Consider the following 27,863-nt stretch of genomic DNA (forward strand, 5'->3'; position numbering starts at 1 on the left):
CGTATTTTCCCTGAGGCCTGTGACGAAACCCCCTTGCGTGTATTTATAAGTTCCACTTTAAGTAGAAGTTGAATTTTACAAGTTTATAAATGAATAAATAACATGGTGAAAACATGACTTTGTTTAGAGGCGGTAATCATAACCCAGATTGTTGCTGTTAATGTTTAAGTTTACAATCGGCGCCCCCTAGAGGAGTGCTCTGCACGGAGCCAGACTCACTGGCTGCCTCCTGCCACAGCGGGTGCAGCTCGGCCATGAAGATCGGGTCGTCGATCTCTCTGAAGAACCTCTTCAGAACGTCCGTCACATCTTCGATGAAGTGGTCGCCGATCCGCAGTTTGACGTTCCGCGCGTCTTTCCGGAACTCGTCCATTAGCAGCCGGATCCTGGATTTGGCTCCGTTCTTCCTGTAGATCCCCTCGTGGCCCAGACCTGCAAGGAACCAGAACGGTGAGTCGAGAGGTTCTGTAGGCGGCCGGGTCCGGAGCGGTTCTGCTCACCGTACTGCGTGATGAAGGCGATGCAGCTGTCCACGATGATGGGAATGTCGTTGCGGCTCATCTGCTGCTCCCGCAGTGCGTTCCCGTTTCCGCCTGCCGCCCGCCGGATGTCCGAGAGCCACAGCGAGAAGTCGGAGCGACCCACACCCTGCAGGTGGAGAGTCCTGACCAGAACAGAACTGGAGATGAACCGGGACGGAACCTGAACAGAACCAGTAAGACGCGGTGGAGCCGGGTCGCTCCTTGTCTCACCTTCCCTTCTCTACCAGAACTAGGATGTCTTTCTTCTCCTGATTCTCACTCTCGGAGGTGATACCTTCAACACAAACACAGACAGTCCCACTGAAACCACCAGAACCAGAACCCGGACCAGATCCCAGACCGGGACACTGACTCAGTTCCTGCAGCCGGTTCAGGTTGATGATGTCTTCGGCCGCGCCGTCGGTCCGGGGACAGATGAACAGGTTGGACTTCTGCAGGACGAAGTAGGCCTCTTTCCACTGCTGCGGGTCCAACATGGCCCGGTACCGCAGCAGCCCGACCCGGTCAAACTCCCGGGTCAGCAGGCAGTGACAGCTGAGTGGCGTGGCGGCCTGCCAGACCACAGCAGAACAAATCGACTTATTCTCCTTGTTTTTCTCACAGACTTAAAGGATCTGACCAGACACGTTTGTTCAGGTTTCTGTGAATCCGAACGGAACCAAAACCAAGACGTGAGGCGGATCGGACCTGTCCGATGGCTTTGGTCCAGCTGTGCAGCTCGTCAGCCGTCTCTAACCCGAAGAGGAACAGCTTCTCTGACGCCACGTACAGCTCAAAGGTGTAGCGGAACCTGCAGGATGGACCGAGTAGAACCGTCGGGATCGGACCAAGCAGAACCGTTGTGTTCAGACGGAGCCCTGCAGGGGGCGGCGTGGAGCTGAGCACCGACCTGTCGATGAAGCCGTTGTTGTTGCTGGCGGAATCGGGTCGGCCGACTCCCAGACACACAATGTCCTTCACATCGATCTGCAGGCACGGGTCGGCCGAGTGGTCCGACTCGTACAGAACCAGGGACCGGTCCACGGAGCACCAGAACTTCTGGAAATCTGAAAGGAGAGCAGATTGGGTTTGTTGCCGCAGCAGATGTGGTCCAGACCGGTCTGGTCGCTTGGCGGTTCGTTCTTCAGGAGTTGTCCGACCTTCCCGGGTTTTCCTGGACAGCGTCCCCCTGCCGAGCGAAGACGCCTTGTAGAGGAAGCCGGAGTGAAGGACGGGCTGCATGATCTCATCGTAAACGCTGGGATCTGCAACCAGAGCCAGACGGCCGTTCAGTCACTTCCTGTTCCATCGTCCGGTCCCTGATTTGACCAGAGCCACGCAGCCTCTCCATGGTGCGACGCTCCCTGCTGCAGCTAGGGGGCGCCCTGCAGTCAGCGAGTTGGTGATCTAAGAACTCACCGTGTCTGACCAAGTGCTTCAGGAGGATCGCATCCAACGGTCAGACTGGCTAAACGATGAGGTGGAACCTGTAACCACACCTACTGAGCAGCTGGCGCTGCCGCCGCGTCCCGGCAGCAAGTCTATAACCTCTGGCAACTTGGTAACTGCTAGTTACCATCAGGAACCGCTAGTAACTGTAACCTTCAGTAAACACTGGGAACTGCTTGTAACTCCCGCCGGACTACTAAGCTTCAATTATCAGTTTTAATTGAAGTTTCCTCTTGATTTTAGCAAACGGTTCTGCTCTGACCGACCTCCTGGCACCAGGAAGCGCCTCACCTGCAGGGCTCAGCCGCTGCCGCTGCCGCTGGAGGTCGTCCGGGTCACCGGCGATCCGGGCCGCCTCCGCCTCTGAGAAAATCTGAGTGACGGTTTTCAGGAGCGTCTGCTCGGAGACGGCGGAGCAGAGGACCTGCGGGACACACGGAGAACGAGGTGTTCACTGCCGTGGGACAAACAGCTGCCAGCTGAGCGGGTCACAAACCCAGACACATGATGAAGCTCATCAGTCTGATAATGAAGCAGCCTCCCTGCAGGTGTGACAGGGAAACCCCTCCAGTCTGACCTTGAGCAGCTCCTCCTGGCCGCTGAACGCCGGGTGGGCCCGGCGGAACCGGCCTTCTCGGTACTTCTGGGTGATGAAATCCCACCGCTGCTCAGGCGATGCGTCACAGTCCAGCTCCTCGGACGCAGGGAGACGCGCCGCCCAGAAGTCATTGGCCCGGTCGTTCCCCAGCATGATGAACAGCTGACACACACACACACACAGTCAGAACTTCCTCCAGTGGACCAGAACCTGCAACCCCACCTGAACGGATGGCGGAGGCTCACCTGAACGATCTCGTTGCTCCAGACGCTGGTGTCGAGTTTCAGACTCTGAACCTTAGAGACCATCGTCCCCAGACCTCTGTGCTGCCCTGCACACACACAGTACGTCTTTCTGTCTTCACAAGGACTTGGCAAAGACTTCCATATTTTTCCATAACGTGACCTTTGACCCTAAAACAGGAGCAGTAACCGCCGGATCCTCTGGACCTACCGGCCGTCAGAACAGTTCTGACCCAGACGTTGCTCTACTGGGCCTACCTGCACAGTTCTTACAGATGACCACACACAGGTTGATGGAGGCCCAGTCTGGGTTCTGGGCCTTGCAGTCGGCGCAGGTCCGGTTGGACCGGTTGGACCAGATCTTCTCGGCGACCTCGTAGTCCGACAGTGTCTCGGCGATGGCTTCCTGCAGCGCCTCCATCCAGTCCCGCTTGTCCCGGTCCGACTCGGCCGTGAAGCTGGAGAGAGAGAGAGAGGAAGGGTCTGATGTGAGCCGGGTCACCAGAACCTCACCTGGGGCCCACCTGGATGGGCAGGGCCTACCTGAAGGTTTTATACGGCGTGATGAGGTCGAAGCTCCGGTGTTTCCCGTCCCGGATCGTCGCTCCGCGGGCCTCGATGACGGTGATGCCGATCCCGTTCCTGAAGCACTGCGGATAGAGAGGACCAGAACACGACTGCATCAATTCCTGTCACCTTTGACCCCTTCCTCACCTGCGGGCGGGGCGGCTCACCTGCTCGCTCTTGTGGAGCCAGATCTGGTCGGTGTTGATGGCGGCGTACACTCTGGACTTGGTTCCTTTGAGCTCCAGGGCGCCGTGTTTCTGGCAGTGGGATCCAGGTCCGAAGCGGCGCCGCCCAAACACCTGGTGGTCCCGAACGTGTTCCTGCAGGGTGGCCACCCAACGCCGCCTAAGCGCTGCCATGCCACAGCAGGAAGCAGTCATCACCATGGCAACAGCAGAAACAGGAAGGAACTGAGCTCTTGGTTTTTAAACTCCGCCCCCAAACGGTTCGGCTTTAGTTTCAGGTTGAAAACAGGCAGGAAGTCAGTCTGAGTTTGGTTCTTATGATTCATTTGGACAGTTCTTTTAAAACATTCACTGTGTAAAGCAGCCCCACAGCATCATGCTGCTACCACCGTATTTGAAAGTGGAAAAGCTTTGAAAAAAACTCGTTTCAGACGGAAGCGATCCACGCCACTGTGATCCGCCATCTTGGTAGGCAAACGCAGAGCGTACCTGAATCATGGCCTCCAGACCAACAAAAAGAAAATACCTTGACGCGCTTGACCAATGAAGAGAAATAAACAAAATGGCTGCTTTGGGATGGACCCGTATGAGACACAGAATGTGGCTTATTTCCTGTTGCCATAGCAACTTATTAGCAACTCTCATGACAGTTATGGATACCTACCAAAGTGGCTGTCAGCTACAAAGTGTGACATCACTTCATTCGCTAAAAGTGAGGTGGAAACATGTTCAGGAAAAGTTCTGATGAAGCAAACGCTGCCATCTACTGGTGGGTCTCCACCTTCATAGAGGAACCACAGTGGACTCTGAACTATGCTAGCTAGCAACCTCTGCTTACAGTAAGTAGTAGCATTGGATGACATCACGAGGATGTAACCAGCAGACGGAAACACGACTAGTTCACTTTTTTTTTCATTTTTGAAACTTTTAAAAGTTTGCTCAAAGTTGCCTGACCGGTGATGGAAACATGACTCATGGATAGATTTAGATCAATTATGTCAGTTTAAACCAGACCAGGTGTATGAAAACTTGTGGCTGTAAATGGACCTTCAGCAGGAAGCAGAATCATTAACTTCCTGTCTGTGAGTCTCACCTTCGTTATCCGTCCGAAACACGAAGATCCGGTGACTCGTCACAATCTCAAACTTGTTGTCTTTGGCTGGGCGGGCCATCTGGATGGCAGCCAATGGGATCACTCCTTTAGGGTAGACATCCTGAAAGAACACAGAGGGGAGAGGTCAGAGGTCAAACACCTGATGTCAGGAGATTTCCTGAACCAAACAGCTCAGAACGGCTCTTCGTTTTGTCGGTTGATTTATTTGTCATATTTCATTTTCTGGAATGGTTCTGTTCGTCCTTTGGGTCAGACCGACTCAAAATGACCCGGTCTGACCCGGTGATGTTGATCTGAACCGGACAGGGATTCCTACCTTCTCACTGCCGAAGTACATCAGATTTTTCCCATCAAACTTCACAAAACGTTTCTGGAAAACATAATTCCTGAAACAAAGAAACATCTGGATTAACGGGCCGACCCAAACCCGACACGTCCTCTGGTTCTGATTGAAACGCAGCGCGCCCCGCCTCACAGCATGAAGAGGACAGACACACCGAGCAGAGGAGGAAGAGGAGGAAGAGGAGAGGCAGCTCCACAGGCAGGAGGAGACACAGGGAGGAGCAAAGAGGAGGAAACGCAGCACAACACCCACCGATGACCTCTGACCCCTGAACACACACACAGAAACCTGTGAAGCCAGGTGAGAAAAACAAAGCCCAGTTTGAGCAGGTATGGAAATCAAACGCCCCTCTGGGTTGCCATGGAGACAAATATTTCAGCAAAATCTTTGACCTGCGGACACAAGCTTTGGTAAGGTGACTTCATTTATGTAGCACATTTTCAGCAGCAACGCCAGCTAATGAAACATTCAAGATGGCCGTAACGTATGCCAACATTTACCCCAGATGAATTATTTTGGTGTCAAATCAAATCTGGACACAGATGTATGAAGCACCTCCCAGTTGTCCCTTTGTATAAATCAAACGCACCCCTGTGGCGACAGCTTGTCCAGGCAGCCGCTGATGATGGGCGGGGCTCTCTCGGTCAGGGAGGCGTAGCTGGCGTAGGGCGAGATGGTGAGGTCGTCGTCCGCCTCGGGGGGGAAGGAGGAGCAGCGAAGAGGGGGTGGAGCTTCGCCCACGGTGCTGTAACCCGGAGAGTCTCCAGGGAGAAACGCCTGCGACAGCCGCTGCGTCCAGGAGAACTTGTGGCTCCTGCAGGTGGAAACAGAGTTTGGTGATCTGGTTCTGACCCGGATCAGTACTCAGAACCATAAACCCGCCTTCTCTCTGGGTCAGAACCTGATCTGATAAATGGGCCTGGTTTATTCAGTCCTGATTTGGAGGAAAGACTGGAGAACTTTAGGGATGTGTGTTCGGCACCACTGTGGTTCTGAGAAGGTTCTGGTAAACTGGACCTGGATTAGGAATCCCTGCAGATGACCCAATTCTCTGACTGACTGAAAGGAGCTAAATCCCAAACATTCCCAGTTCTGGTGGTCCGTCCAGCAGAAAATGTGCCTGGTTCTGGTTTGTTCAGCTTTACCCATGATCCTCAGCAGCTCTCCCCTCCTCTGCCCGGGTTTCTGTGCCATTGGATCGGGTCCGGTCGCTCTGCAGAACAAACCAGTCGGTCAGCGCGCGGTGAGGCAGCGGGCGGGGCGGGGCGGGGCGGGGCGTCTCACCTCGGATGCAGTTGGCGACCTCCGGTTCTGGAAAACGGCCTCGCAGTACGGACTGATCTCCTCTGGGTCGTCTGTGGAGGCTGGAAAACACAAGACAGACTGGACTGGGTCAAGTTCTGGTTCTGCTGTGATCCAAAAGTTTCAGAACCACCAGAACCTGGACTCACCTCTGGCGGATCCTGAGGAGTTGTTGCTCAGAGTGCTGCCGCTGAAAACCCAAATAATCACTGTTGTTACTTTATGTCTTCATATAAACCTCTTTGCCTCCATGAATGGTTTTGTTTTGAAGTTTCAGCATTTGGTCAAATATTCTGAGGTCAGCCACGTCCAACATCAGTGTCTGACCTCACAAACACCCTTATGTAGCAAGCATGGATCCTGGAGACCCACCTGTTCCTGTCCAAGTTCTGGATCCGGTCCGGATTTCTGGGCGGTGTCGGCGGAGCTGCCTGTTGGCTGCAGTAACTCCTCCCTCCACTGGGGGCAGCAGAGCTGGGATTGGTGCCCCAGTAGATCTCGTTGGAGACCATCTCCATGCTGCCCCCTCTGGGAGAACCTGACGACCCAGAGAGTCTGGTACCGTCCAAACTTCCTGGTCGGCCCGGAAGAGACGATAGCGGTCGCCTCTCTGCAGAGGAGGGGGGCGGAGTCAGGGGGACGGCGGAACTGCGGCTCAACCTCGGAGGGACGGGCGGTACCGACCCAGCTGCGTCGGACAGAGACAGGCTGCGGCTGGGCCGGGTTCTGCCCACCGGGTTGGGTCTGCGGTCGTCTGTGGGCGTGGCCTGTGAGGTCAGACCCTCCAGCACGGTGAAGCAGATGGATTCCTGGGAAAGCCTGCGGTCCACTGGTGCCACCGGGTCCGGTGCAGTGCTGAACTGGACCGGCGCTGTCCTGCGGCGGTTGAAGACGGTTCTGGGTTTGGGGACGGGTTTCATGGCTGGACCGTTCCTGCGGTCCAGGCTGGCTGCGCTTCCTGGTGCGAGCGCTCGGCGGCACGACGTGGCGATGCTTCCTCCCTGCGATGGGTCACAGGGGAGAGCTGCGCTCTGATTGGCTCTTTGGGCCTCCCTCCGCTGGATGAGGCCAACCAGGCGCAGGATCCTCTTCCTGTGTCCCGTGGCGGCTACGCCCAGACTGACCAGAGCGTCATGATCCAGGTGGGCGCAGTCTCTGGCCAATAGCAGGCCGGCTCGGTGGAAGGTGTCCAGGTACCTGCAGGGAGTCACACTGAAGGTCACATGGTGTCTGAGGGTCACAAGACTGCCATACGGCGGCGGCCTCACCTGTCCAGGTGGATGGACGCCAGGAAGGTTTCAACCGCTGAGCTTCCGTCCAGCGTTGCCATGGTGACCAGCATGGAGTCTGGACCGGGCTTCATCTCCTCCACCAGCAGGAAGCTCTGTGGCCATCACGGACCTACAGCCGGGCCGGACGGCAGCTGCTCATCTGAGGGAGACAGAACCGACCCCGTTACCCTGGGAACCAGAACCAACAGGAATATCTCAGACCAGAACCCGAACATCTGGACCTAAGTTCTGGTTTGGACTTGATTTTAAAGGTACGCCATACTTTTCAGATTTTCTTCCAGTTCTTCTCCCAATTGCTTTGGTCCGTCACAGAAACTCCAGACACAGCCAACCTTTGACCTCTGTGGAGCAGGAGCAGGGTCTGAACCCTAAAACATTCCACCCAACAGGAAGTGACATGACCTCAGGACATTCCAGCTACAGCACCGTACAGGAGCGACCCAGTTCCTCACCAGAACCAGAACCAACACAGGCACAGCTCTTCCTTTGTTAGCGACGCGCCCTGCAACTCAGAGCTACATCCTCAGAGGCACTCCCTGCATCCGGTGAGAGTGTGTGTGTGTGTGTGTGTGTGTGTGTGTGTGTGTGTGTGTCAGTAGGCTGTAGGATGCGATTGCTCAGAGACAGACAGGCCGGATCGGACCGGCTGAGGCAGAACCTTCCATCACTTTGATCTGTAGAACTTATTTAACCATTGAATTGAATTAATTAATTGTCATGTTTGGTTTTCTTTATAAAGAGTCGTCCTGAGATGGAACCTTTGTGTTGGCATGTTTCTGGTACGACCGTAAATCTTATGCACAGCTAACAGCTGGATGGAAGCGGCTTCTCTCGGTTGAACTTCAGTTGATCTGATTGGATGTCGGAAAGGGCCTATCAGAGACTCATGCTTTACGTTTCTGAAGGTAATCATTTTCTGATAACTTAAAAGAAGGCTGATAGGCTGGTATCAGCCTGTAGACGGCATCTGGATGCTAACATGTAGCAGCTAAAGCTAATGTCAGCGTCCACAGTCCAAATTCCTGAAGAAGCTCCATGAATAATCAGAGAAACTCTGGAAAGATGCACAGATAGGAAAACACTAATCTGATGCAGAACCTGAAGAACAGATTAAAGTCTACAAATATCTGATTTAAAAACTGTAAATTTCTCTTTGGTTCAGCTCATTTATTCAGTAAATGGTACTGATTTTGTGATTAATCAGTTTCAGACCCAGGGCTGCCCAGTGGCGCAGTTGGTAGAGCTGTTGCCTTGGAGTAAGAAGGTTCTGGGTTCAATTCCCAGCCCAGTCCAGATGCATGTTCTCCCTGTGTATGGTGGGTTCTCTCTGGGTTTTCCAGCTTCCAAAAACATGACTGTCAGGTTAATTGGTCTCTCCAAATTCTCCCAAGCTGTGTGTGTGGTTGTCTGTCTCCCGATCCCACTACGGCACAAGGGTGTACAGAAGATGGATGGATAGTTTCAGACCCCGCTAACTGCCTATTTCCACACGAGCCTAGCAGAACTTTGAAGTGGAAATGATTTTATGCAACCAGAGATCTGAAAAGTGTGGCATCACACCCAGCTTCCTGCTGAAGGGCAAAAAGCTGCTGGCTAATGATGTCTAGCATCAGTTTTAGCTGTTCAGTTGTCATTACAACACGTTAAATCTTTTTACTCCTGATACAAAAGAAAAAAGGTTACAGGGCTTTGTTACCTTGTTATCTAGTCATAGTGTGAGGAAGAAGTTTAAGAAAAAAATATCAAGGAAGAGGGAAGTAGGTCAATTATGCTAGTTTGCTTGTGACAAACTTGACATGTAGATGTGCTGCAGAATTCAGTTACAGTTCAGTAAAAATAAAAGCGACATAAACACCAACTCTGACAGATAATTAGGTGTTTAAATTAGCTAATCACCACTGCTGTGCTGGATCAGCTAATAGTAGCGGTAGCTAATCTAGCACAGCGATCACTCAGTAATAATCACAAAATAAACATTGAACCGGCAAACGTAAAACTGTAACAGACTGAATTTTCTGTTATTTGTGTTGAAAATGTTTGAGTGTTTTTGTTGTGGAATCCTGAAGCTGTTATCCATCAGTTGCCATGGCAACGGGTCTGTGTGTAGCGTAGCCAACACAAAAAGCAAGAAAAAGTTAGAATACCAGTGGTGTTGAGTGGTTTATTTTTCCCTTTGCTGTGATGCACTGCACTGAATTAATCATACCAACATCTCCAGGTTTCTCTTAGTCAACCGGATTGCGGATGTAAAAGAATCGTTTCCTCGCCCTCGGCTTTGTGCGCATTCACAAAATATCCAGATGTAAATAGAAACATGCAACAGCTCCATAGACAGTTTTAGTCAGAACCAGGTCTTGCTGCAGGTCCAAGTCCATAAAGGCAAAACTGTAGAATCTGCTCCTGGTCCGACCTTCTCCTGCATCAGAACCTTCTGGGTCAGAGGACCCGAGAGCAGCAGCAGAAAAGAGATCCTGAGAACAATGAGAACAAAAATATCCGCAGAGCGAGGTTGGCAGCGTCCAGCGAGAAGACAAAGCCCAGCAGGAAGTGAGTCACTGCCATTTCTTCCTCTCAACCTTTCCCTCATCCAGACCGCAGCAGCTGCTCCGATCCCAGACCAGCCAGAACCGGGCCAGAACATAGATTCAGGTCAGCCAGAACCCGGACCTTTGCTGGCTTCTCAGGAACTCACCAGCACAGGTGAACAGGAAGTGGTTTCAGCATCCGGATCATCCAACTAATAGTAGCGGTATTCTAGCTGGGTTCGAGCCCAGCTAGAACCCAGTCTCAGAGCCCCACATCTGACCCGTGTGGCCTGGCAGAACTGGAGCAGAACCATGGCAGCGGACAGGAAGTTGTGGTCTAAAAGAGGAGCAGAGGAAGTCTGCAGCAGCTTCTCTCCTCATTAGTCAGACGCTCACAGGACGGGCTGAGTCAGCGCCGCTTCAGGCCCAAACACACAACTTTTACTGCCAGGTTCTGACCCAGTCCAGACTGTGGGTCAAACCCAAGAGCAGCTGGAGTACCATGTCGGTGAGAATACTCAAGAAGTGAGGCAGGAAGTTGGTGAGAGCTGCAGATAAAGAACGAGGAAACACAGCAGGAGGATACGCCACTCCCATCCAACTTCCAGATCCAAACGTAGCTGGAAGACGGGAAGGATCGGATCAGAACCGAGATCCGAAATTCAGACTGATGGACTGAAACTTCAAATACAGACAAAGGGCCAAAGGTCAATCTGATCCTCCACACAGTTTATATTGTTAGTCACTCAAATCACAGCTCTGATGTCGTCTCCATGAGGCTGGCAGAGAGCGATCCGATCAGTTGCTTCAAACCAGCCTGGAGGGCCTCTTCTGCCCCATCACCATTTCCTAACAGCCATCTTCCCAACAGCTCGTCTCTTCACCACCAGAGACTCATATTCAGAGCAGAGAAGAACCTATCATGGTCCCATCTCCCCAGAGGAGGTTTTGGTTTGGAGACGTTAACATCCTTGACATTAGCATAAAACAAATCCAAAGTTTTGTTTTCTCTGGTGGAGCAGCTGACAAACTGGTGAAACGTTGGCAGCGCTGAAGAGACTGAGGCATGATTAAAATCACCAGATATTGCCACAAATGCATTGGAGTGTTGTGTCTGTATCCTAGCAACAACAGAGCTGATGACAGCACATGTTGCTGAGGGTGGAAAGTAAACAGCTGCCAAAATAACACTGGTACAACACAGACTGAAGCCCAGTGGGCTGATTTTCAAAACCCGAGACACTGGCAGACAAAAAACCGTCGGAGTACCGGGTTCGACCGGGTGTGTCCATCCACACGGCAAGACCAACACACCACACGAACCGATTTCTTTCGCCGACATTCAGATTTCAGACAGAAAACCCCCTGTATCACATGTGAATTTCGAGTAAACAAACACGAATGAACAGCCTTTTCTTTATGACCTTTATGTCACGTTAATGATGAAAAGTTGGCGGGTTCATCACCTGCGGTTCCAGATTCCCTCCAGCTCCTCCTCGTCATTTCTGGTGATATTCCTTGTACGAAATGCTGAGTAAATATTCATGCTGTTTCCACTCATCATCTCCGATGTCCACCAGCCTCTCGGCTGCGCCATGTTTGGGTTTCCCCTCCATGCTTACGTCACCACGCTTTCTGATTGGCTACCTGTCACATTCAACAGGCTGCGTTCTCACTCCCACTCGGGAAAAACCCCACAGGCTGCGATGAACTGGCCAAGACAACCCAACCTGTTGAACATGACCGATGTTGGATCGGAGCCGTAACGTCACACAGGCAGGATCATCGGTTATCGCAGGAGACGATCTCAGAACATCGACATCGTGACACCGCACCTACTAATGGCACTTCCGGTGGCAGGTGTCATTATGCGCCACAAGAGCCACTGTCTTCGGGGCTAGCTGCCAGTGTTGCCACCATAGACATTGCCACCATGGTTGCCACTGGCTTCGGCAAATGGACTACATATCCCATGATGCTTTATAACTAGTAGAAGAAGAACTTGAAGATAGACGAAGAAGAAAGAATTTCTCAGGGTTTTTTTCGCAGAAAGACTTATGTTAGCTGAATTCCTACACGTTTTGTATGATTCGTTCATCCTATTTATTCACTAAAGTTCATCTGAATAATCCAGCCGACTCCTTCCGTCTTTGAATTAATCAAATACACAGCAGGTATCAGGGATGCCATTGGTTTCGGCACCTTTGTAACAGCTGAGTCTGGCTTCCACTAGAGCTGCCGTTAGGTGTCCAGGATGTTTCAGAGCTGTCACAACTGGTGCCGATGTTTTGGGGCAATGACAGTTTTTGGAAAACGTGTTACTTATATTGCCTGTAACAATATAAGTTAATTATCCGTTTAACACCTTGAATATTTTTGACTTAATTTAATTGAAGGAAGAAGTCCAACGTAATTGAATCTATCACTAAGTGTCACTATTACAGTGGAACCTGTGGAACCTGTTGAACCCCGTTGGGTTGCCAGATAGGGCTTTGGCCAAGATGGAAATACGTAGTAGCCTAGTTGTATAAAACGTATATTGTAGAAATTAATAAAGTTTGAAAAATAAATTTAAGCTTAATGATCATAATTTCTCATGGATGAATAATAAGTTATTTGATCCTTTATTAATTTTAACATTAATTTTACAGTAGACTTCAAATGATTTCAGAGAGGGATTTTATAATACACAAATATTTTAGTTCTTGGCTATTGAAAACTTAAAAAAATATGTTATTGCTGTTTAAAGTATAAACATACAATGGCTAATAAATATTGACAAATCAATTACTATGCATATACTTTGTGACATAAACTTTAAAAAATGTTGAAACATATCTGCCAAATAAAATAATATGTAAACAGCACAATTTTCTTTGAAAAATCATTTGCATCTTAAGTATAACCCAAAGTAATTTTTGTTTCCAAAAATATGTAACAATCTTGTTCTTAATGCTGCTTAAGATTCACACATTGTCAAAGTTTTTGAGGTGTACATACTTTGTGTTTTGACTTATCAATATTCAATATTAGTGTAAAAAATTTGAAGGTGGTTTAACTTGAAAGTGAAAGTCCTCCTGCTGCCTTGAAAATGCTATTGAAATGCATTTTGTAGCTCAGATTTTAGTCATCTTTGAATAAGAAAACTTTGAAGACAATGAACAGAACCAGAAACAAACACAGAGAAGCAACTTTCATGTATGCTACACAAATCTGTAATGTACTTGACAAATAATGAAAAATAGCAGAGATTAAATTTATTAAATAATAACAAGTAATAACTCTTTAAGACTGGTTAACAGGAATTTTTGGAAAATTATGATAACATGTTTTTTGAAAAATTGCATTATCTTAAATAAAACACTTATGACATCCTATGCACTGTCATGGAACCATGCTGAACATAATGTCACTCTGGAATTGTCAATACACTGTCACTAATATTAACTAATAAGTCAATATTAGTGAACTTACCTGGTTTAATAATCAATACCATTATATTAAGGTCATTGTATAAAAATAATTATAATCCGGAACTGACAGGAGCTTGTCAGCACTGACATACCACAGCGACCTAGTGTCAGTTGTAGTGGTAGGTACCTAGTGGTAGCTATTATCAGCTGTCGCAGAAGAGGTCCCATCTGACAGTGCAGGAGTTGTCTTTCTCTGTTAAGTCTGAGCACCGGCTGTATATTTAAATATGTATGAGAATTATGTTTTAATTAAGATATATTTTATTTCTATTTGTTTGAACTAAAGTTATTCATATGCTACATTCTATCTGAAACAGATAGAGAATGAGGTTAGCAGCCTGTGGCACCCATGGCCACTTGTGCCACCTTACCCAGTGGTAAGGTGGCACAAGTGGCACCTTACCCGGAAGCCCGTGTCACAAGTGACAGCTTATGGCAACTGTCAACATGTTTTCACTGAGGCTGTTTTTCACTGAAATTTGAGACTGTATAAAAAATAGACCAGGGCATATTTGCTTTTTTGGGGGAACACAACGCTTAAAAGGAAATGCAATACGTTGTGCCAGATCCACCGTTGTTTTCATTAATTATAAATTAATTCATATTAAATCTGACACAGAAGCTGTCACCAAAGAATATTCTATTCCTATTTATTCTATTCCTATTCTATTGTTTTCCCCACAAAGCATATTTAAATATGCTTAACTATGTATAATACAATTAAAAAAAAAAAACTTTAAATTGAAATCTTTATAAATATAGCTGTTTGTATAAGGTTTCCAGCAACAAAACAGCGTGTTATGAAAGATTAAATGTCCAAATACGTCATTGTGCCTGTCCAACGTATAACGCTGAGTGGAGCGGTCGACCGCTCTAAGATGGCCGCCCTAAATCTCGTCAGCGACAATAGACGAGAGCGGTCCATGAGGCGTGGGAGGTGCCAGTATGAGGTAGTGGCAACCCTGGAAGGCGCCGAAGTCAGTGACAACACTGACCGCTAGCCCCGAAAACAGTGGCTGCCGTGACACATGCCACCGGAAGTGCCACGGTAGGTGCGGTGTCACGATTTGCGCCTGCTGTTTCTCAACGTCGAAGGTTCTGAGATCGTCTTAAGGGGAGAATCAGAGCAAAAAAAATCGTGCAGTGTGATCTGGGCTTAAGGTACCGAAACAATGACCTTTGACCCCATAACAGCCTGCAGCCTGCGTGGACTGACACTGATTAGTGTTTTCCTCCTTGGTTGGCTGTAGAACCAGAACCAGGACGACTTTCCGGAACCGATGGAACCCTGTAGCAGATCCAAAACACCAGCAGCTCTATATATGAAGGTAGTTCAGTGGCCTAGTCAAAGTTCAGACTGAGATCCCGTTAAGATGCTGCAGCCTGACCTTCAACAGGCTGGAAAACCCTCTATAAGAGGGTCAAAGTTCATCCTCTGGGATGGGCGGTGACTAGTTGTTGGGTCAGGGTGTGAATACTTCTCCACAAAAGGTCCAGTCGGTTCTGAGAGACCAACCCGGCCTGGCCCGACCCGGCCCACTTCAGGAGCAGCATTCCTGTCATTCCAGCCCCCGCTGCTTTTCTGGGATCCGTAAATCTGCAGCAGCAGCATCCGGGCCGGGTCAGGACGTCCTCCTCGCAGGCAACCCCGATTAGATCAGAACCGCAGCGTTATCACCGTCTGAGTTCCCAGGAAAAAGTCCAGTACTGATCCGAACCAGCTGGTCCGGTTCTAATGCCTCTGAACCGGAACAACAGAACCTTCTGGATCTACAAGCCGGTCTACAGAACCGGTTCAGAACCTCCTCACCTCCAGGTGTTTCTCTGACCCCACCCTCTTAGAGATGTCCAGGTGTGGGCTCTGGGTATAAACTGGGAGTACTGGGAGTAGTGAACTGGTTGTGGCTTCAGCTGGAGCTCCAGTGACAGACAGAACAACGGAGACGCTGTTCCACCGAGAACAGAGCGCCGATTGTTTCTGACGACTGGAGACACACACTGGGAGGACTGGGAGGACTGGGGCTGCAGACTGGTTCCTCTGGTTCTGGAGCTGCTGGGTCCAGTTCCTCCATCAGCCTCCAGTTGGGTCATGTGATCGGCAGCGGCGGTTCTGCTGATCTGATTGGCCAATCAGAAGCAGTCTGGAGGTTCTGATTCTGCTTCAGGTTCAGGTTCTGGTTCTCCAGGTTCTGATTCTGCCCCAGTCTTTTCAGTCAGTAAAGTTGGACCTGAAGCTTCCAGAACCGATCCAACAAATAGATCCCAGATCCTGGATCAGAACCACAGACTGACCCAAATGGAGGACCTGGAAGGTTCTGTTCAGGAGAGATGGAGCTCATCAGAACCTCAACAGATTCTGGAGTAAACCCACAGAACTAGACAAGATGAGATGCTGCAGATGCTCCATCAGTCCGCTGGGAGCAGAACCAGAACCAGAACCTGAAGAGCCTCAACAACCCGATAAAGAAGGCTGGTTCTGTTTGGTTCTGACTGTGGAACCTCTGGAGGTGACGATGCATAGAAGGATTCTTCATAAAATCAAAAAACTTCATAAAACCTCTGACCGTCGTCTCCATCAGCGTGTCTTCAGTCAGAGGCTTCTCCAGATTCGCTGTGACACAGACTGCTGCAGGAAGGATCGCAGGCATCTACTGAGAATCTGGATCAATGATTCACAACATTAAATCTCCTTTGGGATCAATGAAGTACGTTTGATTTGAACACCTGCAGGGCCTGAACCCAGAGCTCACCTGTTGACTCTTCATCATCTTCCTCTTCCTCCAGAGAAGAGGAAGAACTGAACTCCTTCAGAACACCTTGAAGGAGTTCTGACTGATCTGGGCTCAGAAACCAGAACCGGACCTGTCAGAGTCTGGGTTTTACCTGCTCTGGTTCTGGTTCTGACTGAACATGGAACCTGCTTTGGTTCTGCCCCCATGTGTTCAGAACCGGTTCGGTCCGCTTCCCAGTGTCAGTAAACTGGTTCTAACTTTCTCACCTCTGATCCGGTCTGCTCTGTAATCCGGTCCAGTCCGGTTCCTGGTTCTGGTCCGGTTCGGCTTTGAGGTTCGCTGCTGGTGTCGGTTCCGGTAAATCCGCCAGTACAGCCCGGAGTCGGGCTGGGTCGGACTGGGAGCTCTGGCAGGAGAAGCTCCGCTCTGACCGGAGGAAAACAGCTGCCGGCAATATTAAACTGCTGCAGCTTCCGGTCTCTTTCACAATAAGAGGCGCTAATCTGCGCACCACTTCCGGTTGAGATAAATCAGATGCAAGACTCACCAGTTATCAGATTTAGTTGAGCAGGGAGCTTATAGCTTCACCGGGTCACAGGACACAGGAAATACAAAGTAAATGGAAAGATATTTAAATTTGACCTTAAATTATTGTTTAATGTTAAAATGAGAATATGATTTTCATTTGTTCATGTCAGTTCATATCAGACTAAAATCTCAGAAAAATGAACAGAAACAGTTTTGATCAGCTAATTATGTGAATATTAATTAGCTATAAATATACAGTTGAAACCAGAAGTTTACATACACCCAGTGAAATAATGCAGGAAAGAATCTGTCAGATTTATTTATTCAGGTCTTCAAAATCAAAAGTTTACATACTTCTCCTCAGCGTTTGGCAGCGTTGCCTGACTCTGGGTTTCCTTCAGCAAGCTTCTCACTTCAGTTTTCTGGAGTTCTGCTCCATTCCTCCTGACAGAACCAGGTCAGGAGTTCTGACGGGTCCAGTAGAACCGGGTCAGGTTTGTCGCTCTGACTCACCTTTTTATTCGTACCGTCTGGAAGCTTTTACTTCCTGCTAATGTCTTTAGATGTTGCTTCAGTATTTCCACATAATGTTCTTTTTTCATGATGCCATCTATTTATGAAGTCCACCAGTTCCTCCTGCAACAAAACAGGCCCACAGCATGATGCTGCCACCACCGTGCTTCACCGTAAGGCTGGTCTCAGCGCCTCTGTTTGTAACCATGGTCATCATGTAATAACAGTTCAGGATGTTTCTTCACAGAAGAAGGACTTTGTCGCTGTGGACATCTGGATACAGAAATCAGGTTTTATGCTTTATTAGACTTTATTAGAGTAATCAATCAACCAATCAGTCAAGTTTATTTATGGCTTCTTTCTGAGCGACGTTTCAGCTCATAGACCAGGTCTTAAACCAGGTTTAAATTAGTTTTTAATTGTTTTAACCTGGTTTGGATGTAGTTCTTTTTTTTTTTTAAGGTTTTGTTGGCTCTAGTGGCCTTTATTTGAAAGTAGTTTCAATAAACTGCTTTAATGAGAGAAGGGAAGACATGCGGCAAATGTCGCGACCACCGCCATGAGGACTAGGGCCTCAATATGTGGGTCGTGCTTTGCCCCTGCGCCACCACAGCACCCTGTTTGGATGTAGTCTGACCTGGTTTGGACCTGGAGCAACCCGTCCATCTCAGTTGGTCCTAGCAGACGGTCATCAGGAGCGCCTCCCAGCTGGTCAGATGCAGATGAGTGTTTCTGAGCTGCCTGGTGCAGAGGAAGTCCTGCAGGACGCGGCGTCCTGTCCTCAGCGGTGAGGAGCTGATGGTGGTGGTGGAGTTTCCTCTTGGCCCAGCAGACAGGAAACAGGAAGTGGCTGAGACAATAAGCGGCATTCCTCAGCGGCTGACGGAGGAAACGATCACATCGAGTTTTCCTCATCAGGGCAGGAAGAGCAGCCAGAGCTGCTCCTCATCTGATCTTGGATTGTCACAGCTCTATAGGTAGAACAGGTTCCCCACAGCGCCACCCTGTGGACATCCTGCCATTCCTACAACTCATGTTGAACCAGATTCTCTGAACAAACATCCCCCGGGTTTAATCTGTTGGTTCTCAGAGAAATTAAACAACCACATTTTCCTCATTATTTAGAGTTAATTGTTTTCTTTTTATAAGACGTTTTTACTCTAAATGTGTTGTTTATGATGAAGAGCGGAGCTAAGACTGCTGCAGTCAGTAAACACAGAAACACATTTACCTACAGGCAACCAAGCGAACAGTCACGTTGGACTTTAGTCATGAATCTGAGCAAACAGAGGCTGCATGATTCTCCAAGGCTCGGTTCTAGAACTCTTTTATTCAACACATTAAGCCTTTGATCATTTCCTGCCGGGTATTAGGTCACTTCCTGTTGGTAAAAGGATGGAGCTTTAGATGTTGTTCATCTTTCTGGACCTAAACGGATTTTATCAGCTCTGAATCATGTGAACTCCTCAGGCCGTCAGAGACGGACTTGTTCAGTCCGTATTTCCGAACCAGAACTCATCGGCTCCGATTTACGACTATGATCAGGAAACACAGAAACCTTTCAAAGTTTATCAGTTCTTAGGTATTCAACTGGTTAAAGTTGACATTTAACATTTAGCTTTTTTCTTAATCTTGGTCTTCTGCTAGTTTTCTTCTTCCATGTGTCCACCAGAGGGCGCTGCAGGCCAGGCAAATCCTGAAGTTCCTGCAGAAACAAGCGGCTGCTGATGAGCTACAGTCACAGATTAACAGCAATAATCTGCATTATTTTTGCCTTTTAGAAGAGAAAAAGCAACTGAGTTCATTTTTCCAAGTCATATTTTCACCTTGTTCATTCATTTATAAATGTCGCAGTTTCAAACTAAATATTAGAAAGTTGAATAGTTAGCAAAATTTAGCTAATATACATATACACTTACAGAGTGGACTATCAAAATAAAAGGTTGGGCTTGAGAAATTTTATATAAGCTAAACATTGATCTTACATTCTTATGAATAAAATAGTGAAATCATGACTGAAAACTGAACTCCTTTCTTACAATGGGCTAAAATGACTCAGATTATGCTGTTAATGTGTAACGTTAAAACAGCGCCCCCTATGTTTGGCTGCAAACAGACCAGGTCCTACAGCAAACCTTCATGACTCCGAGGTCCCAGAAACCAGCAGGATGACATCATCACCTCCAGGTATGGACCAGTGACTCACAGGGACGGAGGTACAGGAACCTTTATTGATCACGAGCACCGATCTGATCATCTTTCTAATTAATAACATTTTAATCTGGTCTAAAAGGTAAAAAAAAAATGTTTCAGTTTAATTCATTAAAGAGGAATTGGTTTCTGTTCAACACATGAAGCATCCTTAAATTTCACAGAAAGTCTGGAAAGATCTACAAAATGATTATTTACTGATTATAATTTATTAGGATTGAATTTAAACTAGAAGATCACTGGAAAAAAAACTACAGTTTGGAAAAAAATCTGATCTAAACGCTCCATTAGAAAACCTGGAAGGAACTCCTGGAAAACCTGGAGTCTAGGGGTACTGAGGTCAAAGGTTGAGAAGCTGAGATAATCAGAGGGTGAACCTGAGAGGACAGACAGCCGGACCATGGCGTAGACCAGGGGTGTCCAAAGTGCGGCCCGGGGCCATTTGTGGCCTGGCTGGTGCAGCAGGTTGGTGCAGATGAAGATGTTTTGTTTTAATCAATTATCATTGAAAATGATCATTTTCTTGCAATGGAAAAGATAAGTACAACAATATTTGTGTTTTTATAAGAAAGTTTTATAATTAGTAGAGCCGCATTTTTCTACAGACTTTCACTGGTGACCACATCCTGTTCCTATAACTGAGAATCAATTTACTATAAAAAATAATTTGTAAACTAGATATTTCTCTTTTACAGCAAAATCCTTTTCATGGTTTGGATCTACAGTGAACAAGCTCCCTTACCTACAAAAATATTGGATGAGTATTTGCTTTATTTTGTATTTTTATTTTCTTGGTCTATTTCAGTGTTTCTCCATCCTGGTCCTCAGGCCCCTGCCTGCATGTTTCAGGTGTTTCCCTTCTGCCACCTGAATCGTATCTCTGGTGATTAACAGGTTTCTGCAGCACTTGATGGTCATGCAATCATTTGAATCAGCTGTTCTGGAATAGAGGCTCATCTAAAACATGCAGAGCAGGGGGGCTGAGGACCAGGATGGAGAAACACTGGTCTATTTAATACTTTTGACCTACATGACAAAAAGTTTGGACACCCCTGGTGTAGACAGGTCAGTGCGTTAAGGCCCGAAGTACGCTTGAGTATGTTGGGGCCTTTAGTGTGTGGACAGTTTGGTCAGCCTAGGGTCAGTCTGTGGACGACCTTTGGTCATTCAGAGGTCACGGTGTGGACAGAAGGTTTCGGGGTGGAGGCAGAGGACAGGGACAGACACTGGAGGACTGGCAGTGGGAAACGTCTCCAGCAGGAGGAGATCAAACAAACCAACAACCAGTGGGTGAGAGGAGGACAGTCCCTCGGGAGCCTGAGGACGGCCTAGGTCTCCTCGTCATCGCTGTGCTGCGCCTTCTCCTCGCTCACGCCGCTCTCATCGATGTTCTCCAGAGAGTCCGCCCGCTGCAGCGTCAGGTCCGCCATGCTGATGGAGGGCAGCGTGTTCTGCTCTGGGTACATCCACGGCTTCAGGGTCGGGTCGTGTTTCCGCTTCCACTCTGGGTACTTCAGAGACGCCTTGTAGATCTTCCTCATGGCCTGGAGGGACAGAGACGGCAGGACAGGGTTGGACAGGGGACAGAGACGCCATCTGTGGGAGGAACCGGACCGACTTTTACCTTCGGAGCCACGAAGTGAGAGACTCTGTTAACGACCCACTTTGGTAAAGAGCCTGCAGGACACAGGAGGGGACAGGACTCACAGTCAGGTCTCTGGGAGGACAGAAGAGAGGATAAAACTGTCTTCCTGCCTCACCTCGGGGGTCCACCTGGGTCAGGTAGTAGAGGGTGGAGCTGGTGGCACTGTTGGATTGGATCAGGTAGCCCGTCAGCAGAGACACGGCTCGGACATAGTCCTTCTTAGGAGGATGTTGCTATGGAGACGAACAGACAGGCATTTTGGATTTTAATGTGGGAAAGCAATGTGACGACTTCCTATGGTTCTTGTAAAACATGATCCGTCTGCCGTGACTAAAGAGTTGCAAACATGCTGCTGAACTCTACAGGGAACAGGAGACGGGTCAGTACTTTCCAGAACCTCTGTCTGCAACTCGACCTCCACCAGCAGCAGACACTGACCGGGTGTTTGACGGAGTAGTTGATGATCATGTAGTCGCTGCCGAGTGGAAGCCAAGACCGCATCGTCACAAAGTCTCGGTTCTTCAGAGGCGTCGGGCATTTCCCTTCAAACAGACACCAGAGGGGGAATAAATGAAGTCATTCTATCCAAGTTGAACTGTTCATGTTCAACATCCAGCCAAAGTTGAATCACTTTCCACAGGAAGTGACCGCAAAAACCAGGAATCTGCTCATAGACGTCTCCTCTGCCCACCAATGAGGGAAAACTTCTACAACATTCAGACCTGATTGGATGTTTTTACTTAATATTTAGACATCAGTGGAGACATTTTGGTTTTCCAGGTTCTAAGCTTTCTCTTTGCTGTCTTGCCAATAGGTTTAGCATGAAAGTAGAGTTGGAGGACTCTAACCTGCATTGGGAACAAGAATTATGTTGATGCTGCTTCTTCTTTAGCCTCAAACCACTGGTACCCTCTACTCCTGCAGGGGGTGCTGCAGGATACCGGTCGTAGGCATTCTGGAGGTCCACAACACACACAAGGAGGGACAACCAAACTCCCAAAACACCTCGGCAGCTTTAAGGAATAAAGACCTATTTCAATGTTCCTTGTCCAGGATGAAGACAGCACCATAAACCGAGCCTCTCAGGGAGGCTGAGAAGTCTGACCTTCAATAGCTGGAGGATGCTCTCCACTCCCCTGTCTTAAAAACTGTGATCACTCCGTAGGTGGCATCCCAATCCTACATCTGCCTATGAAAAGGTATGGCCAAAAGAGAACAAAGAATGTCCAGAGCCTCCAGAACCATCCTCACTCCAAAACTTTACAATATCCTCAATGCAAGTCAGACGTTCCTCTCCAAAGCCTGGAATGGCACCTGATGTTTCCTCTCTGAGTCATTGAGAGCATTTCTACAACTTCCTTGAGCTCTGAGCCAACATGTGATTAGCTCTGAGCTAGGTAGCTACATGTTTACTTTGCAAATTAAATATTGCGTTTGAAACCGTGACACTAATAAATGAATGAATTACATACTGATATATGACTATATGAACCCCATTTCTTCTGACGGGCTAAATAACCCAAATTATTGCTGTTAATTTTTAACAGTGTAACCCCATAAACAGCCAATCAGGACGAGACTTTCTACTATTTTTATGATTTGAATGTCGAGGCTGGTCTGGTTTTAAGTCAGATTCTGGGATAAAGTCTGGAGTGGGTCCAGTGGTACTGACAGGAGTAATATCCCACGTCTGCGTTGACCGTCAGTCTGCCGATGTCGTAGGTGTCGATCATGTTGGTGTCCCACTTCTTCCGGTAGCTGGTGTCATGGAGGACGTCGTACAGCGTCTCTGCCGTCACGTCTTTGCACACGATCCTCATCTGGAACAGAGACAGAGAAGAACCAGTTTCACCAGAACCAGGACATTCAGAGCAGAACTTGGACCTAAAGGTCAGAGGTTGTGGAAGTAGAAGAACCATCATCACCAGCTTCCATTGGATGGCCACCCTCCCATCCACCAGGTGGCTCCTCCACCCGTTCCCAGTATCATGACTCCAGGCTGGGTCACCTGAACTTCTTGTGTTGGGTTCTGTTCTTTAGGAAAGTGAAGTCTAAAGTTCAACTCTCACATGACCTCTGAAGGAGACACTTGATCGCTGCCTTGCTCAGAGGAAGGCCGGCTGATCAGGTGCTGTTAGGTGATCTGGAAGCTCAGGTGGAGCTGAGCAGACGGAGTCATTCATCTTTAATGAAGAAGGAAGAGAAAACTCAACAAACTACAACAACAAACCCAGAGGAATTAGCAAGAACAAGCAGCTAGACAGGAAGTCCTCCAATCTGAGGAACCGACCACAGGATCTCCATGGGCTTCAAACCTCCAGATGTCAACTTTCTAAACTTTGAGCCACTTGGTTCTAACTTCAACCTTGTGATCCAGTTCAACCTTAATGCTGGAGAACCATCAGATCATCAACAAGCTGTTCCCAGGGAACGTCTTGATCCAACTCTTCATCCAAGTTTGACTGTAAATGTGGGCTGGGAGGTGATGCTATCAGATGAGAACAACCCACATCTGAAGACTGAGACATCTCTGAGGATCTAAAGACTCCTAAGGTGTGTGTGATGAAGATCAGGATGATGATGAGCTGCAGGCACCACCCAACCTACATCAGACTGCTAGTGGCTGTTACCTCTGAACAACCTTCCAGGAACTCTGTCCAGGAGTTAAACTGCAGCCTTCAGCCTCTTCTTCCTCACTGGTTACTGGATACCATGGGAGGCGGCCACTACCTGCAGGACGTCATCTTTTCCAGTCTGTAATCTTTCAGGGCCGTCAGGCTCGGCTGGACGGCTGTCATTGGATCCGTGTAATTCAATCAGCAGAACTCAGGAACTGCATCAATCATTCAGGACGTCCTGAGCTTCATCACCCAGCTGCCACGACTCATCAGGAGGCGATGATGCCGGTTCAGGGCATCTATGACAAATTCTATGGGGGTTCAGGGCATCTACACCGGGATTGGAGTATCTACGCACATCTTCGACAGATTCTGGGTGTCTACGCAGGGCTTAAGGCATCTTCGAAGGGTTCAGAATGTGTTGGTCAGGTTTGGGTCACTTTGGCCAGGCGTCCTGGCTGGTTCAAACCCGCAGCTTCTCCTGATAGAACCTTCTGGAAAAATTGCTTCAGACTGCAGACCCTATGGACAATGCAGACACCAATTGTTGAACACCAACCATTTGAGTTACTGAACAATTCAATCTTTAACCAATGAAGGAGATTTGAACGGTTTCTTCTATCAGCTCCTCCTCTTTCCTGATGATCTCAACATCCAGGTCTGGGTTGGAGCCTCTCCAGCTGTTTTTCCAAACACTTCCTCCACTCATTCAAAGTAACAGCTTCCTGTTGTTGCGAATAAAACCACAAATTCTGCAGAGTTTCTGATCGATTCTTCATCTAGAAGAACTGCAAAACTCCACAGTTCTTCTGTGACTGCCAGTCAGGAGGGTCCATCAGAACTTTCTGGACCAACTCGGGTAGATTCAGGGGACAGAGATGATCAGCTGGTCTTCACAGTGACCTCAACCTTCAGATAGCTCCGGCTTCACATGGAGGTCAAACATCTCCTCACTCAGCAGGAGAACCATCAGGTGAGGTCATGACCTCACCTGAGCAGAACCACCTGGAGGCTCACGCAGGTCCAGAGCTGAGCAGGGAGGCCGACCCCCGGAGGAGATGAACCGGAGAAGCTGGAGGTCCAGAGAAGAAGACGATAGATTTCTGCAATGATCCAGATCTGCTCTGACCTTTGACCTCCTGAATGCAGACAGTGCCTACATTACCCACAATGCACCAGCAGCAGGTTCCTGGGCGTGTCCTCCGTACGCTGCTGTAAGGTTTCAGCTGAAGCACAGCAGAACCTCACAACACTGACTGGAACTGGTCCAGATCCTGCCAGAACCAGAACCAGGATGTGTTTTCTTCATAAACAGAACCACCAGTTTCTGGAACAGAACCATGAAAAGGGTCTTGTGGTCCATAAGCTAGTCGGACCAGAACATTGGTCCGACTAGCTGTGAAACTTAAAAAGTACAGAACCAGAACCGGGCCCTGCTGGTTTTTTGATAACAAAGAGTCAAACTGCTGCGGACGTCGTGACCCGCCTGGAAACTGGACCGGGTTTTCCTCCGGATCCGGTTTCAGCTCCCGTTTCAGATGTTTCCATGTGTCATTCGGGTTCTGATGACCTCATTCCTCAGAAGGTCTGGTGGTACCGGGTCAGCAGGTTCTGGAAAAGTTCACATTATAGCTCTGGGTTCCTCAGAAACCCAGAGCTACACACACACACACACACACACACACACACACACACACACACACACACACACACACACTAGGGGTTGCACCAATTAGTCGACTAGTCGACTCGTCGATTCTTTTCTCTGCAATGACTTTTTTCTGGGCCAGTCGACTAGTCGCAATCACATGACTAAACAGATTTTCCCAAGAAAATGAAAGAAGGTGGACTAGGTGAGTTCGCCAGAAAGCTCAAATTGTATAAAATTCTAAATAATTTAATAATTACAAACTGTAAATTACAACATAGGCTACCGCAATAGGGGCGTTGCGCGGGGCGGTGGTTAGCGCGGCGCCCCGCATACAGAGTCTTTAGCCCGCGGTAATCAGGAGTCCGACTCCCGTCCTCCGTTCGCTGGGCCCAGGCCTGTCTCCGCTCTCTCTGCCCCCTCACAGTCAGATTGCTGTCAAATAAACTAGTGCCGAAAAAATCCTTAAAAAAAAAAAGACTACCGGAGTAATGTGTTACAACGCGTCATGATGTCAGGCTTTTTTATCCATCCAACTGATCAGCGTCACCCTGCGTATTGAAGCTTTTAACCTGGCAGCTTTACGCTCTTATAAAGATGTGGTTTGACTACATCTGGAAACCAAGTCCAAGCTTCATCCTGAGGATCTGATAGAGGCGATCTTGGCCGCCGTCTGCATGTCGGTTCAGAGAGCCGCTGCTGAGTCAGCAGAGATCATGCTGCGCATCGGGAGGAGGAGCAGCAGGAGGAGCAGCAGGAGGAGCAGCAGGAGGAGCAGCAGGAGGTTTCGTTGAATTCAACTGTAACCAAACGGGATCCGTTCATAATAAGTTTGGTTTGTGATGTTCCAACAGCACCAGTGGTCAGTGTGATAATTTGACTCGTATACCAGTAACTGTCCAGAGATCATCAGCATCAGCCGGTGTTTGGAAAAAAAAAAAAGTCAGACCCGACTTTGTGCAACGAGCTTTTCTGAGCTGCTCACGNAGACTTTAGACATTTTGATGTTGGACCAACAGAAATAAATGGGCTGAATTTACTTCCTGCCCTCCATCTGCATTGGGTGACGTGCTACGTCATCTGAAAGCCAGCAAAGGAGAGAAAAATGAAATGCTAAATTATTTTAATATCATTATCCTGGAGCTCAGCTGGAATCCTAAACTGGGAACAAACATGGACCTGGTTAGCTCCCAGTTTCCTTGGAAACGGACCAGAACCAGATGGATGGATGGATGACGGGTCGATTCCCATCATCCATCTGTAAGTGTAACTCTTCCTACTTGATTGTTAGTCACCTAGTACGATACAGAATGAAAAACTCTTCACAATGTGGCTTTGACTGTAGGCAAGTGGTCCGACAGGCTGAAAAATAAAAGACACGGTTCGTGTTGTGACTGAAACATGTGAAACAAAGGCGGTCTGAACGGCAGTGGGCTTCTGTCGTGTGCTTGTCATCATTGCATATGCGACAATTTATAACAGGTCTGGCTCGACCCCATGTGCGCTTGTGACGAGCAGATGATACCTGGCCACCAACCTGAACTTTATCAAGGACCTGCCTGAGCATAGACATCATCTCTCCAAGCATGGCTCCTTCTTGTGGGAGACTGAGCTGCTGACTTTGTGGGACTGGAGCAAAAGGTTGGCACTGCACTTGTGAGAACTGGCAGTGCTGCTTTGCAGGTTGCAGGACAGGGAGGTAAGACTGTGGAGAAGGGGAATCTAATGTAGCGGCCAGCTGCTGGTTCTGTACCATCACAGGGGAACATGAATTTGGTGGCGCCTCAGAGGCAGGTTGTACATTGTAAGAGCACAAAACATTATTTGATCTTTGTGCACCACCAGGGACTTGGAATTCAATGTGTGTGTCATAGCAGAACAGTGGGGTTGCAGATGGTTTGTGGATTGGTGTTTTGATCCTGGACCCTCTCTCTCTCTGGTGCTCATCTAGCCTCTCCTGGATGTCTTTTGAGGTCCATTCATGTATTTGCTTGTACTTAAATACTGAAGCCAGTTCTGAATCAGGGCAGTGTTTTACAAACATTTTAGCAATTTCACTGCTCATATCGTGACGTTTTAAACCTTCTTCAGCCATATCTGCAGCTTTGTTGAGCCGAATCCAATAGTCAAAGCGTCCTCTTTCTGAATGGCAGTGTGGAGTAGAAGTCAGGCAGCAGGATGTGTGACTGAAGTATTGCATCAGCATGTTATAAATCACATCTGGGGAGCATGTAGCATTTAAACCAGGGTCACTTTTCAGACCAACCTTAACCCCATCTCTGGCTCTGCCCATTAGCCTCCCCATAATCTCCTCTGTTGTAACCTCTCATCATTTCAACCCACTCAGTAACAGTATA

The 27,863-nt window shown here is 48.4% G+C and overlaps 2 protein-coding genes across 9 annotated transcripts in view; both read right to left on the reverse strand.

Annotated features, from left to right (window-relative positions):
• The window catches only part of LOC106939943 (arf-GAP with Rho-GAP domain, ANK repeat and PH domain-containing protein 3-like), a 22,361-nt gene extending 5,449 nt beyond the window's left edge, over positions 1 to 16,912 (reverse strand). Inside the window, exons 1-23 of one of the 6 annotated variants that reach the window (XM_015022526.1) lie at positions 16,610 to 16,911; positions 7,590 to 7,752; positions 6,694 to 7,518; positions 6,471 to 6,511; positions 6,304 to 6,383; positions 6,165 to 6,232; positions 5,609 to 5,833; positions 5,174 to 5,287; positions 4,993 to 5,062; positions 4,656 to 4,776; positions 3,545 to 3,729; positions 3,354 to 3,460; positions 3,069 to 3,268; positions 2,814 to 2,899; positions 2,548 to 2,730; positions 2,262 to 2,394; positions 1,682 to 1,786; positions 1,432 to 1,588; positions 1,230 to 1,332; positions 895 to 1,093; positions 753 to 816; positions 501 to 664; positions 220 to 432 (exon numbers count right to left, since the gene is read on the reverse strand). In XM_015022526.1, the coding sequence (XP_014878012.1) occupies positions 220 to 432; positions 501 to 664; positions 753 to 816; positions 895 to 1,093; positions 1,230 to 1,332; positions 1,432 to 1,588; positions 1,682 to 1,786; positions 2,262 to 2,394; positions 2,548 to 2,730; positions 2,814 to 2,899; positions 3,069 to 3,268; positions 3,354 to 3,460; positions 3,545 to 3,729; positions 4,656 to 4,776; positions 4,993 to 5,062; positions 5,174 to 5,287; positions 5,609 to 5,833; positions 6,165 to 6,232; positions 6,304 to 6,383; positions 6,471 to 6,511; positions 6,694 to 7,518; positions 7,590 to 7,684 (3,538 nt within the window). In that variant the 5' untranslated portion in view covers positions 7,685 to 7,752; positions 16,610 to 16,911. Of the gene's footprint in view, positions 1 to 219; positions 433 to 500; positions 665 to 752; positions 817 to 894; positions 1,094 to 1,229; positions 1,333 to 1,431; positions 1,589 to 1,681; positions 1,787 to 2,261; positions 2,395 to 2,547; positions 2,731 to 2,813; positions 2,900 to 3,068; positions 3,269 to 3,353; positions 3,461 to 3,544; positions 3,730 to 4,655; positions 4,777 to 4,992; positions 5,288 to 5,608; positions 5,834 to 6,164; positions 6,233 to 6,303; positions 6,384 to 6,470; positions 6,512 to 6,693; positions 7,519 to 7,589; positions 7,782 to 7,875; positions 8,887 to 9,509; positions 9,534 to 16,609 lie in introns of those variants that run through there. The other 5 variants (XM_015022522.1, XM_015022523.1, XM_015022525.1 and 2 more) reach the window with 5 other exon arrangements.
• Positions 16,913 to 20,579: 3,667 nt separating this feature from the next.
• Positions 20,580 to 27,863, reverse strand: part of stard15 (StAR-related lipid transfer (START) domain containing 15) — a 17,404-nt gene continuing 10,120 nt past the window's right edge. For 2 of the 3 annotated variants that reach the window (XM_015022529.1, XM_015022528.1), the window contains 5 exons: positions 22,913 to 23,060; positions 21,679 to 21,782; positions 21,356 to 21,473; positions 21,220 to 21,272; positions 20,584 to 21,139 (listed from right to left, as the gene is read on the reverse strand). In XM_015022529.1, the coding sequence (XP_014878015.1) occupies positions 20,924 to 21,139; positions 21,220 to 21,272; positions 21,356 to 21,473; positions 21,679 to 21,782; positions 22,913 to 23,060 (639 nt within the window). In that variant the 3' untranslated portion in view covers positions 20,584 to 20,923. Of the gene's footprint in view, positions 21,140 to 21,219; positions 21,273 to 21,355; positions 21,474 to 21,678; positions 21,783 to 22,912; positions 25,470 to 27,863 lie in introns of all 3 variants that reach the window. The other variant, XM_015022530.1, reaches the window with a different exon arrangement.

This window comes from Poecilia latipinna, unplaced genomic scaffold (genome assembly GCF_001443285.1).
Source record: "Poecilia latipinna isolate Pla-1442-1.1 unplaced genomic scaffold, P_latipinna-1.0 Scaffold3035, whole genome shotgun sequence".
NCBI classification, from domain to species: Eukaryota; Metazoa; Chordata; class Actinopteri; order Cyprinodontiformes; family Poeciliidae; genus Poecilia; species Poecilia latipinna.